Raw genomic sequence first — 12,826 nt, forward strand, 5'->3', positions numbered from 1 at the left:
CCTCCCCTCCCATTGTGATGTCACTGAGACCACCCACATTGCCCCATTATAACATCACAGAGACCACACACGTTGCCCCATTGTGCTCCATTATGACGTCACTGAGACCCCCCCACATTGCCCCATTATGATGTCACTGGGACCACCCACATTGCTTCATTATGACATCACTGGGACCACCCACGTTGCCACATTGTGACGTCACAATGCCCTCCCCCATTGCCCCATTTTGCCCCATTATGACGTCGCTGAGACCACCCACATTGCCTTATTGTGACGTCACTGAGACCACCCACGTTGCCCCATTGTGACATCACGGAGACCCCCCCACATTGCCCCATTGTGACGTCACAATGCCCTCCCCATTGCCCCATTGTGCCCCATTACGACATCGCTGAGACCACCCACATTGCCCCATTGTGACATCACTGAGACCCCCCACGTTGCCTCCCTCAGGTCGGGGTGATCAGTTGGGGCGTGGAGGACGTTTGTCGCCGTGGGGGGGTCGGTTCCGGTGGGGGGGGGGGGGCGTGTTTTATCCCCCCCCCACGCCCGGGATTTTCACATCAACCTCATGGAGGTGCTGCCGTGGCTCGGGGGGGTCCTCAAGGATGAAGATATGGGGTTCCTGCCATAGGGAGACAATGGGGGGGGGGGGGAATATGGGGGGACAATGGGGGGGGGGGAATGGGGAGACAATGGGGGGGTCCTGCCATAGGGAGCCAATGGGGGTTAATGAGGGTCCAGTGGGGGTCCAATGGGGAGGGGAGGGGGTTAATTGGGGTCTAATGGGGGGGGGGTGTTAATGGGGGGGTCCTCAAGGATGAAGATATGGGGTTCCTGCCATAGGGAGACAATGGGGGGGGGGAATATGGGGGGACAATGGGGGGGGGGTTAATGGGGGTCCAATGGGGTGGGGGGGGGGTTAATGGGGGTTCCTGCCATAGGGAGACAGTGGGGGGGGGGGGAAATGGGGGGACAATGGGGGGGGGGGAATGGGGGGACAATGGGGGGGGTCCTGCCATAGGGAGACAATGGGGGGGGGGGAAATGGGGGGACAATGGGGGGGTCCTGCCATAGGGAGACAATGGGGGGGGGGAATATGGGGGGACAATGGGGGGGGGTGGATTAGTGGGGGTCCAATGGGGGTCCAATTGAGGGGGGGGTTAGTGGGGGAGTTAATGGGGGTCCAATGGGGGGGGGCTTTAATGGGGGTGGGGTTAATTGAGGGGTCCAATGGGGGGGGTAATGGGGGTCCAATGGAGGGGGGGGGGTTAATTGGGGGTCCAATGGGGCAGGGATTAATGGGGGTCCAATGGGGTGGGGTGGTTAATGGGGGTTCCTGCCATAGGATGACATTGGTGGGGGGGTTAATGGGGGTCCAATGTTCGGGGGGGGGTTTAATAGGGGGGTTAGTGGGGGTCCAATGGGGAGGGGGGGGTTAATGGGGGGGTCCTCAAGGATGAAGATATGGGGTTCCTGCCATAGGGAGACAATGGGGGGGGGGGGGAATATGGGGGGACAATGGGGGGGTCCTGCCATAGGGAGACAATGGGGGGGGGGGGGAAATGGGGGGACAATGGGGGGGGCCTGCCATAGGGAGCCAATGGGGGTCCAATGGGGGGTGGGGAGGTCAGTTAATGGGGGGTCAATGGGGGGGTCCTGCCATAGGATTACATTGGGGGGGTGGTTAATGGAGGTTCAATGGGGGGAGGGAATTAATGGGGGGGTCCTGCCATAGGGTTGCATTGGGGGGGGTTAATGGGGGTCCATTGGGGGGGGGGATTAATGGGGGTCCTATTGGTTGGGGGGGGATTAATGGGGGTCCAATGGGGGGGGGGGAATTAATGGGGGGGTCCTGCCATAGGGTTGCATTGGGGGGGGATTAATGGGGGTCCTATTGGGGGGGGGCTGGTTTAATGGGGGTCCACTGGGGGGCGGGGGTTTAATAGGGGGGTTAATGGGGGCTTCCTGCCATAGGATTCCATTGGGAGGGGGTTAATGGGGGTCCAATGGGGGGGGTCCTGCCATAGGGATCCAATGGGGGTCCAATATGGGGGGGGGGGGGGTTAATGGGGGTCCTATTGTGGGGGGCTGGTTTAATGGGGGTCCATTGGGGGGGGGGTGTTAATAGGGGGGTTAATGGGGGCTTCCTGCCATAGGATTCCATTGGGAGGGGGGTTAATGGGGGTTCAATGGGGGGGGGTCCTGCCATAGGGATCCAATGGGGGTCCAATATGGGGGGGGGGGGGGGTTAATGGGGGTCCAATGTGAGGGGGGGGGGGCAGAATAAGTGGGGGGGGGGGTCTGAGACCCTAATAAAGATGGAGGATGTGATCGATTGCAATAAACTTGGTGTTCAATCCCATTTCCAGCTCTTTATTGGCACTGTTCGATAATGGGGGGGGGGGGGATATGGGGCACTATAGGGGGGCTATGGGGCACTATGGGGGACGCTATGGGGGTTATGGGGCACAATGGGGGGCTATGGGGCAGAACGTGTGTCTCTATGGGTCGCTATGGGGCACAATGGGGGGCTATGGGGCAGAACATGTGTCTCTATGGGTCGCTATGGGGCACAATGGGGGGCTATGGGGCAGAATGGAGTACTATGGGGTCGCTATGGGGCACAATGGGGGTCTCTATTGGGCAGAATGGGGGGCCATAGGGGCAGAACGTGGGTCTCTATGGGGCACAATGAGGGTCCATGGGGCACAATGGGAGGCTATGGGGCACAATGGGTTTGCTATGGGTCTCTATGTGTCCCTATGTGTCTCTATGTGTCCCTATGGGTCCCTATGTCTCTCTATGTATCCCTATGTGTCCCTATGTGTCTCTATGGGGTCCCTATGTATCCCTATGTGTCCCTATGGGGTCTTTATGGGGTCCCTATGAGTCTCTATGGGGTCTCTATGTATCCCTATGTGTCTCTATGTATCCCTATGTGTCCCTATGTGTCTCTATGTATCTCTATAGGGTCCCTATGTGTCCCTATGTATCCCTATGGGTCCCTATGGGGTCTCAGTGTGTCCCTATGTGTCTCTATGGGTCTCTATGGGTCCCTATGTCTCTCTGTGTGTCCCTATGGGGTCCCTATGAGTCTTTATGGGGTCTCTATGGGGGTCCCTATGTCTCCCTATGTGTCCCTATGTATCCCTATGGGGTCCCTATGGGGTCTCTATGTGTCCCTATGTATCTCTATGGATCCCTATGTATCTCTATGGGGTCCCTATGTGTCCCTATGGGGTCTTTATGGGGTCCCTATGTGTCCCTATGGGGTCCCTATGGGTCTCTATGGGGTCCCTATGTATCCCGATGTGTCCCTATGGGGTCTTTATGGGGTCCCTATGTCTCTCTATGTATCCCTATGGGGTCCCTATATGTCTCTATGGGGTCCCCATGTATCCCTATGGGGTCCCTATGTATCCCTATGTGTCCCTATGGGGTCTCTATGTATCCCTATGGGGTCCCTATGTGTCTCTATGGGGTCCCCAGGTATCCCTATGGGGTCCCTATGTATCCCTATGTGTCCCTATGGGGTTTCTATGGGGTCTCTATGTATCTCTATGGGGTCCCTATGTGTCTCTATGGGGTCCCCATGTATCCCTATGGGGTCCCTATGTGTCCCTATGGGGTCCCCAGGTATCCCTATGGGGTCCCTATGTATCTCTATGGGGTCCCTATGTATCTCTATGGGGTCCCTATGTATCCCTATGTGTCCCTATGAGTCTTTATGGGGTCTCTATAGGTCTCTATGGGGTCCCTATGTACCCCTATGTGTCCCTATAGGTCTCTATGGGGTCCCTATGTATCCCTATGTATCCCTATGGGGTCCCTATGGGTCTCTATGGGGTCCCCAGGTATCCCTATGGGGTCCCTATGGGTCCCTATGGGGTCCCTATGTATCCCTATGGGGTCCCTATGTATCCCTATGTATCTCTATGGGATCCCTATTACTCCCTATGGTGACACTGTCATGGCGGCGGCAGCGCCATCAGTGGCGGCATTACATCCGGGTTCTCGTTCCGGCCCCGCCCCCCATCGCGGCCTACTTCCGGTGCGGCGGCGTCGGCGCCATGTTTGCATTTCTCGGAGCCGCATTGACACGGGAAGTACTTGGACTTGATGTCCCAGAAACGGTCACCGTAATCAAACCTGACCCGGAACCGGAAATTACACACCGGAAATGGAAATTAAGAAGGGACGGACCGGAAGTTAGGGAGGGACCGGAAAACATATCCACCCCATATAACCCCATGTAACCCCATATAACCCCATATAACCCCATATAACCCCATATAACCCCATATAACCCCATATAACCCCATATTCCCCCCATATAACCCCATATAACCCCATATAACCCCATATCCCCCCATATAACCCCATATCCCCCCATATAACCCCATATAACCCCATATAACCCCCATATAACCCCATATCCCCCCATATAACCCCATATCCCCCCATATAACCCCATATAACCCCATATACCCCATATAACCCCATATACCCCATATAACCCCATATAACCCCATATACCCCATATAACCCCATATAACCCCATGTAACCCCATGTAACCCCATATAACCCCATATAACCCCATATAACCCCATGTAACCCCATGTAACCCCATGTAACCCCATATAACCCCATATAACCCCATATAACCCCATATCTCCCCATATAACCCCATATAACCCCATATAACCCCATATCTCCCCATATAACCCCATATCTCCCCATATAACCCCATATAACCCCATATAACCCCATATCTCCTTATATCCCCCCATATTCCCCCCATATAACCCCATATCTCCCCTTATAACCCCATATAACCCCCATATATCCCCCTTATAACCCCTTTATCCCCCCTTAATGACCCCATATCCCCCCATACGACCCCATATCCCCCCATATCTCCTCCATATAACCCTATATCCCTCTCATATCTCCCTATATCCCCGCATATCCCCCCATATAACCCCATATCTCCCCATATATCCACATATCCCCCCATATAACCCCCATATACCCCTTCATATCCCCCCATATCCCCCTATATCGCCCCTTAATGACCCCATATCCCCCCATAACCCCATATCCCCCCATATATCCCCATATCCCCCCTTAGAACCCCATATAACCCCCATATACCCCCTTATATCCCCTCATACCCCCCTATATCCCCCCATATAACCCCATATCTCCCCCATATTCCCCCCATATCTCCCCATATAACCCCATATCCTTCCTATACCCCCATATCCCCCCATATATCCCCATATACCTCCCATATAACCCCCATATAACCCCATATCCCCCCATATATCCCCCATATACCCCCTTAATGACCCCATATCCTCCCTATATCCCCCCATATAACCCCATATCTCCCCTATATACCCCTTCATATCCCCCCATATCCCCCTATATCTCCCCTTAATGACCCCTATATAACCCCATATCCCCCCTTAATGACCCCATATCCCCCTATATCCCCCCATATTCCCCCCATATAACCCCATATCCCCCTATATCCCCCCATATTCCCCCCATATAACCCCATATCTCCCCATATCCCCCCATATAACCCCATATCCCCCCATATATCCCCCATATACCCCCTTAATGACCCCATATCCCCCCTTATAACCCCATGTAACCCCCATATACCCCCTTATATCCCCCATATACCCCCTTAATGACCCCATATCCCCCCTTATAACCCCATAAAACCCCCATATAACCCCATATCCCCCCTTATAACCCCATGTAACCCCCATATACCCCCTTATATCCCCCATATACCCCCTTAATGACCCCATATCCCCCCTATATCCCCCCATATAACCCCATATCTCCCCTATATCCCCCATATAACCCCATATCTCCCCTATATCCCCCCATATAACCCCATATCCCCCCTTATAACCCCATATCTCCCCTATATACCCCTTCATATCCCCCCATATCCCCCTATATCTCCCCTTAATGACTCCATATAACCCCATATCCCCCCATATAACCCCATATCCCCCCATATCACCCCATAACCCCCTCACCCCAGCTCCATATAACCCCATATCCCCCCATATAACCCCCATATCCCCCCATATTGCCCCATATAACCCCTATCCCCCCATATAACCCCATATCTCCCCCCATATATCTCCATATCTCCCCCATATAACCCCATATCCCCCCATATAACCCCATATCTCCCCCATATAACCCCCATATAACCCCATATCCCCCCATATAACCCCATATCTCCCCCGTATAACCCCCATATAACCCCATATCCCCCCATATAACCCCATATCTCCCCCATATAACCCCATATCCCCCCATATATCCCCCATATACCCCCTTAATGACCCCATATCCCCCCATATAACCCCATATCTCCCCCATATCCCCCCATATAACCCCATATATCCCCCTCCTCACCCCAGCTCCTCCCCAGGCCGTATGTGTCTGCTGCTGAAGAAGGCGATACGGGGGAACCTCAGGTCCTGGTGCAGCATGAACACCCTGACCGGGATGATGTTGGGGTCACAAAGGTGGTTGATGAACCGGCTCACGTTGCCGTAATAACGGGCGTCGATGCAGTACACCTCGCCGTCCTGTAGGGGGCGGTAGGGAGTAATGGGGGGTTATTGATTAAGGGGGTATATGGGGATATATGGGGGGAGATGGGGGGGATATGGGGTGGATATGGGATTATATGGGGGGATATGGGGGTATATGGGGGGATATGGGGTTGTATGGGGGTTATATGGGGTTATATAGGGTTGTATGGGGGTTATATGGGGTTATATGAGGTTATATGGGGGGATATGGGGTTATATGGGGGGATATGAGGTTATATGGGGGGATATGGGGGTTATATGGGGTTATATGGGGGGATACGGAGGGATATGGGCTGGATATGGGCTGGATATGGGGTTATATGGGGGGATATGGGGTTATATGGGGTTATATGGGGGGATATGGGGTTGTATGGGGGGATATGGGGGTATATGGGGGGATATGGGGTTGTATGGGGGTTATATGGGGTTATATAGGGTTGTATGGGGGGATATGGGGGTTATATGAGGTTATATGGGGGGATATGGGGTTATATGGGGGGATATGGGGGGATATGGGGTTATATGGAGGGATATGGGGGGATATGGGGTTGTATGGGGGGATATGGGGTGGATATGGGGTTATATGGGGTTATATGGGGGGATATGGGGTTATATGGGGGGGATATGGGGTTATATGGGGTTATATGGGGGGATATGGGGTTATATGGGGGGGATATGGGGTTATATGGGGTTATATGGGGTTATATGGGGGGATATGGGGTTATATGGGGTTATATGGGGGTATATGGGGTTATATGGGGTTATATGGGGTTATATGGGGGGATATGGGGTTATATGGGGTTATATGGGGGTATATGGGGTTATATGGGGTTATATGGGGTTATATGGGGGGATATGGGGTTATATGGGGTTATATGGGGGGATATGGGGTTATATGGTGGGATATGGGGGGGATATGGGGTTATATGGGGGGATACGGGGGGATATGGGGGTATATGGGGTTGTATGGGGGGGATATGGGGGGATATGGGGTTATATGGGGTTATATGGGGTTATATGGGGGGATATAGGGTTATATGGGGGGATATGGGGTTGTATGGGGGGGATATGGGGTTATATGGGGGGATATTGGGTTATATGGGGTTATATGGGGTTATATGGGGCGATATGGGGTTATATGGGGTTATATGGGGTTATATGGGGGGATATGGGGTTATATGGGGGGATATGGGGTTATATGGGGGTTATATGGGGTTATATGGGGTTATATGGGATTATATGGGGGGATATGGAGGGATATGGGGTTATATGGGGTTGTATGGGGTTATATGGGGTTCTATGGGGTTATATGGGGTTCTATGGGGTTATATGGGGGGTTATGGGGTTATTAATGGGGCACATAACGGCACCTTGTTGTCCAGGTCAAACAAATACGAATCGTCCTCACGGACGTCGGCCTCAGCATCAGAAATCAGCTCCCCCACGTACCTGAGGACCCCAAAACCCCCCAAATTCAGCCCAAAATCTCATACAGAGACCCCCAAATCCCCCCATATCCCCCCCCCTCCCCAAATCCCCCCATATACACCCCATATCCCCCCCAAATCCCCCCATTATACCCCATATCCCCCCCCAGGACCCCCAAATCCCCCCATATCCCCTATATTCCCCCCTATGTTCCCCCCATATACCCCACATATCCCCCCCAGGACCCCCAAATCCCCCCATATCCCCTATATTCCCCCCTATATTCCCCCCATATACCCCACATATCCCCCCCAGGACCCCCATATCCCCCCCAGGACCCCCAACTCCCCCCCCCAGGACCCCCAAATCCCCCATATCCCCTATATTCCCCCCCATATACCCCACATATCCCCACCAGGACCCCCAAATCCCCCCATATCCCCTATATTCCCCCCCACACCCCCCCCCAGGACCCCCAAATCCCCTATATTCCCCCCATATACCCCCCATATCCCCACATATCCCCCCCAGGACCCCCATATCCCCCCCAGGACCCCCAACTCCCCCCCCCAGGACCCCCAAATCCCCCATATCCCCTATATTCCCCCCCATACACCCCCCATATCCCCCCCAGGACCCCCAACTCCCCCCATATCCCCTATATTCCCCCCCATATACCCCACATATCCCCCCCAGGACCCCCAAATCCCCCCATATCCCCAATATTCCCCCCCAATTCCTCCCATTTCCCCCCATAGGACCCCCAAATCCCCCCATATCCCCCCCTTTGCCCCCTCCAGGACCCCCAAATCCCCCCATATCCCCTATATTCCCCCCCATACACCCCCCATATCCCACCCAGGACCCTCAACTCCCCCCCAGGACCCCCCACTCACTCGCAGATGAAGGTCCCAGGGGGATGGCCTGCAGAGCCCGCACCCCCCACCCCATTTTGGCCGTCCTGTACAGCTGCAGCCGGACCCTGGGGGGGGGGAAAGGGGGGATTTGGGTTTGGGGGGGGGATTTGGGGTCCTTGAGGTGGCACAGGGGGGAAATAAGGGGGTCCTGGGGGGGTTAAAGGGGGAATTTGGGGTCCCTAAGGGGGCATGGGGGGGTAAAAGGGGGGATTTGGGTTTGGGGGGGGGATTTGGGGTCCCTAAGGGGGCACAGGGGGGAAATAAAGGGTCCTGGGGGGGTTAAAGGGGGATTTGGGTTTGGGGGGGGGGGATTTGGGGTCCTTGAGGGGGTATGGGGGGGAAATAAAGGGTCCTGGGGGGTTAAAGGGGGAATTTGGGGTCCCTAAGGGGGTATGGGGGGGAAATAAAGGGGTCCTGGGGGGGTAAAAGGGGGGATTTGGGTTTGGGGGGGGGGGATTTGGGGTCCTTGAGGGGGTATAGGGGGAAATCAGGGGGTCCTGGGGGGTAAAAGGGGATTTGGGTTTGGGGGGGGGGGGGGGATTTGGGGTCCTTGAGGGGAGACTGGGGGACTTAGAGGGTCCCTGGGGGGGGATTTGGGGTCCCTAAATGGACCTTAAAGAGTCTGAGGGGAGATTGGGGGATTTGAGGGGTCCTGGGGGGTATTTGGGGTCCCTAAATGGACCTTAAAGGGGATTTGAGTTGAGATAGGGGGATTTGAGGGGGTCCTGGGGGGAGTTTGGGGTCCCTAAATGGACCCTAAAGGGGGATTGGGTCCTTAAGGGGAGACTGGGGGATTTTGGGGGTCTCTGGGGGGGGATTTGGGGTCCCTAAATGGAACCTAAAGGGAATTTGGGGTTCTTAAGGAGAGACTGGGGTCCCTAAATGAACCCTAAATGGGATTTGGGGTCCTTGGGGGGAATTCGGGGTCCCTAAATGGACCCTAAAGGGGGATTTGGGGTCTCTAAGTGGAGACTGGGGGAGGACTGGGGTCCCTAAATGGACCCTAAAGGGGATTTGGGGTTCTTAAGGGGAGACTGAGGTCCCTAAATGGATCTTAAAGGGGGATTTGGGGTCCTTAAGGGGAGACTGGGGGATTTAGGGGTCCTAAATGGACCCTAAAGGGGGATTTGGGGTCCTTAAGGGTAGACTGGGGGACTTAGGGGGTCTCTGGGGGGGGATTTGGGGTTCTTAAATGGACCCTAAAGGGGGATTTGGGGTCTCTAAGTGGAGACTGGGGATTTAGGGGTCCCTAAATGGACCCTAAAGGGGGATTTGGGGTCTCTAAGTGGAGACTGGGGGAGGACTGGGGTCCCTAAATGGACCCTAAAGGGGGATTTGGGGTCCTTAAGGAGAGACTGGGGTCCCTAAATGAACCCTAAATGGGATTTGGGGTCCCTAAATGGAACCTAAAGGGGGATTTGGGGTCTATGATGGGAGACTGGGGTCCCTAAATGGATCTTAAAGGGGGATTTGGGATCCCTAAAGGGAGAATGGGGGGAATTTGGGGTCCCTAAATGGACCCTAAAGGGAATTTGGGGCTCTTAAGGAGAGACTGGGGTCCCTAAATGAACCCTAAATGGGATTTGGGGTCCCTGGGGGGGAATTGGGGTTTCTAAATGGACCCTAAAGGGGATTTGGGGTCTCTAAGTGGAGACTGGGGGATTTAGGGGTCCTAAATGGACCCTAAAGGGGTATTTGGGGTCCTTAAGGGGAGAATGGGGTCCCTAAATGGACCTTAAAGGGGATTTGAGTTGAGATAGGGGGATTTGAGGGGTCCTGGGTAGGGGATTTGGGGTCCCTAAATGGACCCTAAAGGGGGATTTGGGGTCTCTAAGTGGAGACTGGGGGATTTAGGGGTCCCTAAATGGACCCTAAAGGGGGATTTGGGTTTTGGGTCAAAAAAGGGCGATTTTGGCTGACTTGATGCCGCTCTGCACCACGCGGTTCTTGCAGCTGCGCCAACACGTGCAGGCCTGGTTGCATTCGAAGATGAGGGGGGGGCTCGATCTTATTGAACTCCTGCAGCAGCCGCCCGTCCTGGAGGGGGGGAGTAAAAGGGGGGGGGGGATTAGGGGGGTATTGGGGGGATATTGGGGGGGGGGGGCAAAAACTGGGACCCCCAGGGGGCATTGAGGGGGGTATTAATGGGGGGGTATTAATGGGGGGGGTATTAATGGGGGGGCATTGGGGGGGTAGTATTAAGGAGGAGTATTTGAGGGGGGGATTGGGGGGATGGTATTAATGGGGGGGGTATTATGGGGGGGCATTGGGGGATATTGGGGGGGGGGGTCAAAAATTGGGACCCCCAGGGGGCATTTGGGGTGGGGGGTATTATGGGGGGGGTATTATGGGGGGTATTGGGGGATATTGGTGGGGGGGGGCAATAATTGGGACCCCCAGGGGGGGTGTATTAATGGGGGGGGTATTTGGGGGGGGCGGGGTATTATGGGAGGTATTAGGGGGGTATTGGGGGATATTGGGGGGGGGGCAAAAATTGGGACCCCCAGGGGGCATTGGGTGGGGGGTATTAATGGGGAAGGCATTATGGGGGGCATTGGGGGGGTATTTGGGGGGGGGTATTATGGGGGGGGCATTGGGGGGGGGAGGCAAAGATTGGGACCCCCATTCACCAAAAATTGGGGTTCCGGGGGGTGTCCCCATTCATAAATGAGGTTTTTGAGGGGTCCCATCCATAAAATGGTGATTGAAGGGATCCCATTCACTAAAATTTGGGGTTCGGAGGGGTTCCCATTCACAAGAATTGGGGTTCTGAGGGGTTCCCATTCATAAATGGGGTTTTTGAGGGGGTCTCCATTCACAAAACAGAGATTCGGGGGTTCCCATTCACAAAACTTGGGGTTCTGAGGGGTTCCCCACTCTTAAATGTGGTTTTTGATGGGGTCCCATTCATAAAATGGTGATTGAAGGGATCCCATTAACTAAAACTTGGGGTTTGGAGGGGTTCCCATTCATAAGCATGTGGTTTTGAAGGGGTCCCATTCACAAAACTTGGGGTTCTGAGGGGTTCCCATTCATAAATGTGGTTTTTGAGGGGGTCCCATTCATAAAATGGGGCTTCAAAGTGTCCCATTGACAAAAAAGTGGGGTTCTGACGAGTTCCCATTGATAAAATGGGGATTTAAGGAGGTCCCGATCACAAAACTTGGGGTTCTGAGGGGGTCTCCATTCACAAAACAGGGATTCAGGGGTTCCCATTCACAAAACTTGGGGTTCTGAGGGGTTCCCATTCACAAGAATTGGGGTTCTGAGGGGTCCCCATTTATAAATGGGGTTTTTAGGGGGTCTCCATTCACAAAACTGGGGTTCTGAGGGGTCTCCATTCACAAAACAGGGATTCAGGGGTTCCCATTCACAAAACTTGGGGTTCTGATGGGTTCCCATTCATAAATGTGGTTTTTGAGGGGGTCTCATTCATAAAATGGGGTTTCAAAGGGTCCCATTGACAAAAAACTGGGGTTCTGATGGGTTCCCATTGATAAAATGGGGATTCAAGGGGTCCCATTCACAAAACTTGGGGTTCTGGGGGGTTCCCATTGATAAAATGGGGATTCAAGGGGTTCCATTCCACAAAACAGGACTTCATGGGGTCCCATTCACAAAAAATGGGGTTCCAGGTGCCCCCATTCACAAACAAGGGGGGGTTTGGAGCCCCCCCCAACCCACCCAAGGGCTCCCATTCATAAAAACGGGGCTTTTCAGACCACCCCCCCCCCCCCAACACAAACAAAGGCTCCCATTCATAAAATAGGGGGGTTTGGAGACCCCCTGTGACCCACCCAAGGGCTCCCATTCATAAAAAAGGGGGGTTTGGAGACCCCCCC

At 54.2% G+C, this 12,826-nt stretch overlaps 2 protein-coding genes across 2 annotated transcripts in view; one reads left to right on the forward strand and one right to left on the reverse strand.

The window, feature by feature from the left end:
• CFB (complement factor B) overlaps positions 1-666 on the forward strand; it is a 35,191-nt gene extending 34,525 nt beyond the window's left edge. Inside the window, exon 18 of the mRNA XM_085535059.1 lies at positions 457-666. Within this exon, the coding sequence (XP_085391185.1) occupies positions 457-615 (159 nt within the window). The 3' untranslated portion in view covers positions 616-666. The remainder of the gene's footprint in view (positions 1-456) is intronic.
• Positions 667-2,352: 1,686 nt separating this feature from the next.
• Positions 2,353-11,034, reverse strand: LOC146751262 (histone-lysine N-methyltransferase EHMT2-like). The gene is made up of 6 exons (XM_085535061.1): positions 10,905-11,034; positions 8,964-9,049; positions 8,010-8,088; positions 6,458-6,633; positions 3,927-4,155; positions 2,353-3,801 (listed from the first exon to the last, which is right to left on the reverse strand). Exons 1-5 carry the CDS (start codon positions 10,965-10,967, stop codon positions 3,975-3,977), a joined length of 585 nt encoding a protein of 194 aa, XP_085391187.1. The 5' UTR covers positions 10,968-11,034; the 3' UTR covers positions 2,353-3,801; positions 3,927-3,974.
• Between the last annotated feature and the right edge of the window lie 1,792 nt (positions 11,035-12,826).

This window comes from Coturnix japonica, unplaced genomic scaffold (assembly GCF_054131305.1).
Source record: "Coturnix japonica strain WE unplaced genomic scaffold, WE-NBRP24 Scf107, whole genome shotgun sequence".
NCBI classification, from domain to species: Eukaryota; Metazoa; Chordata; class Aves; order Galliformes; family Phasianidae; genus Coturnix; species Coturnix japonica.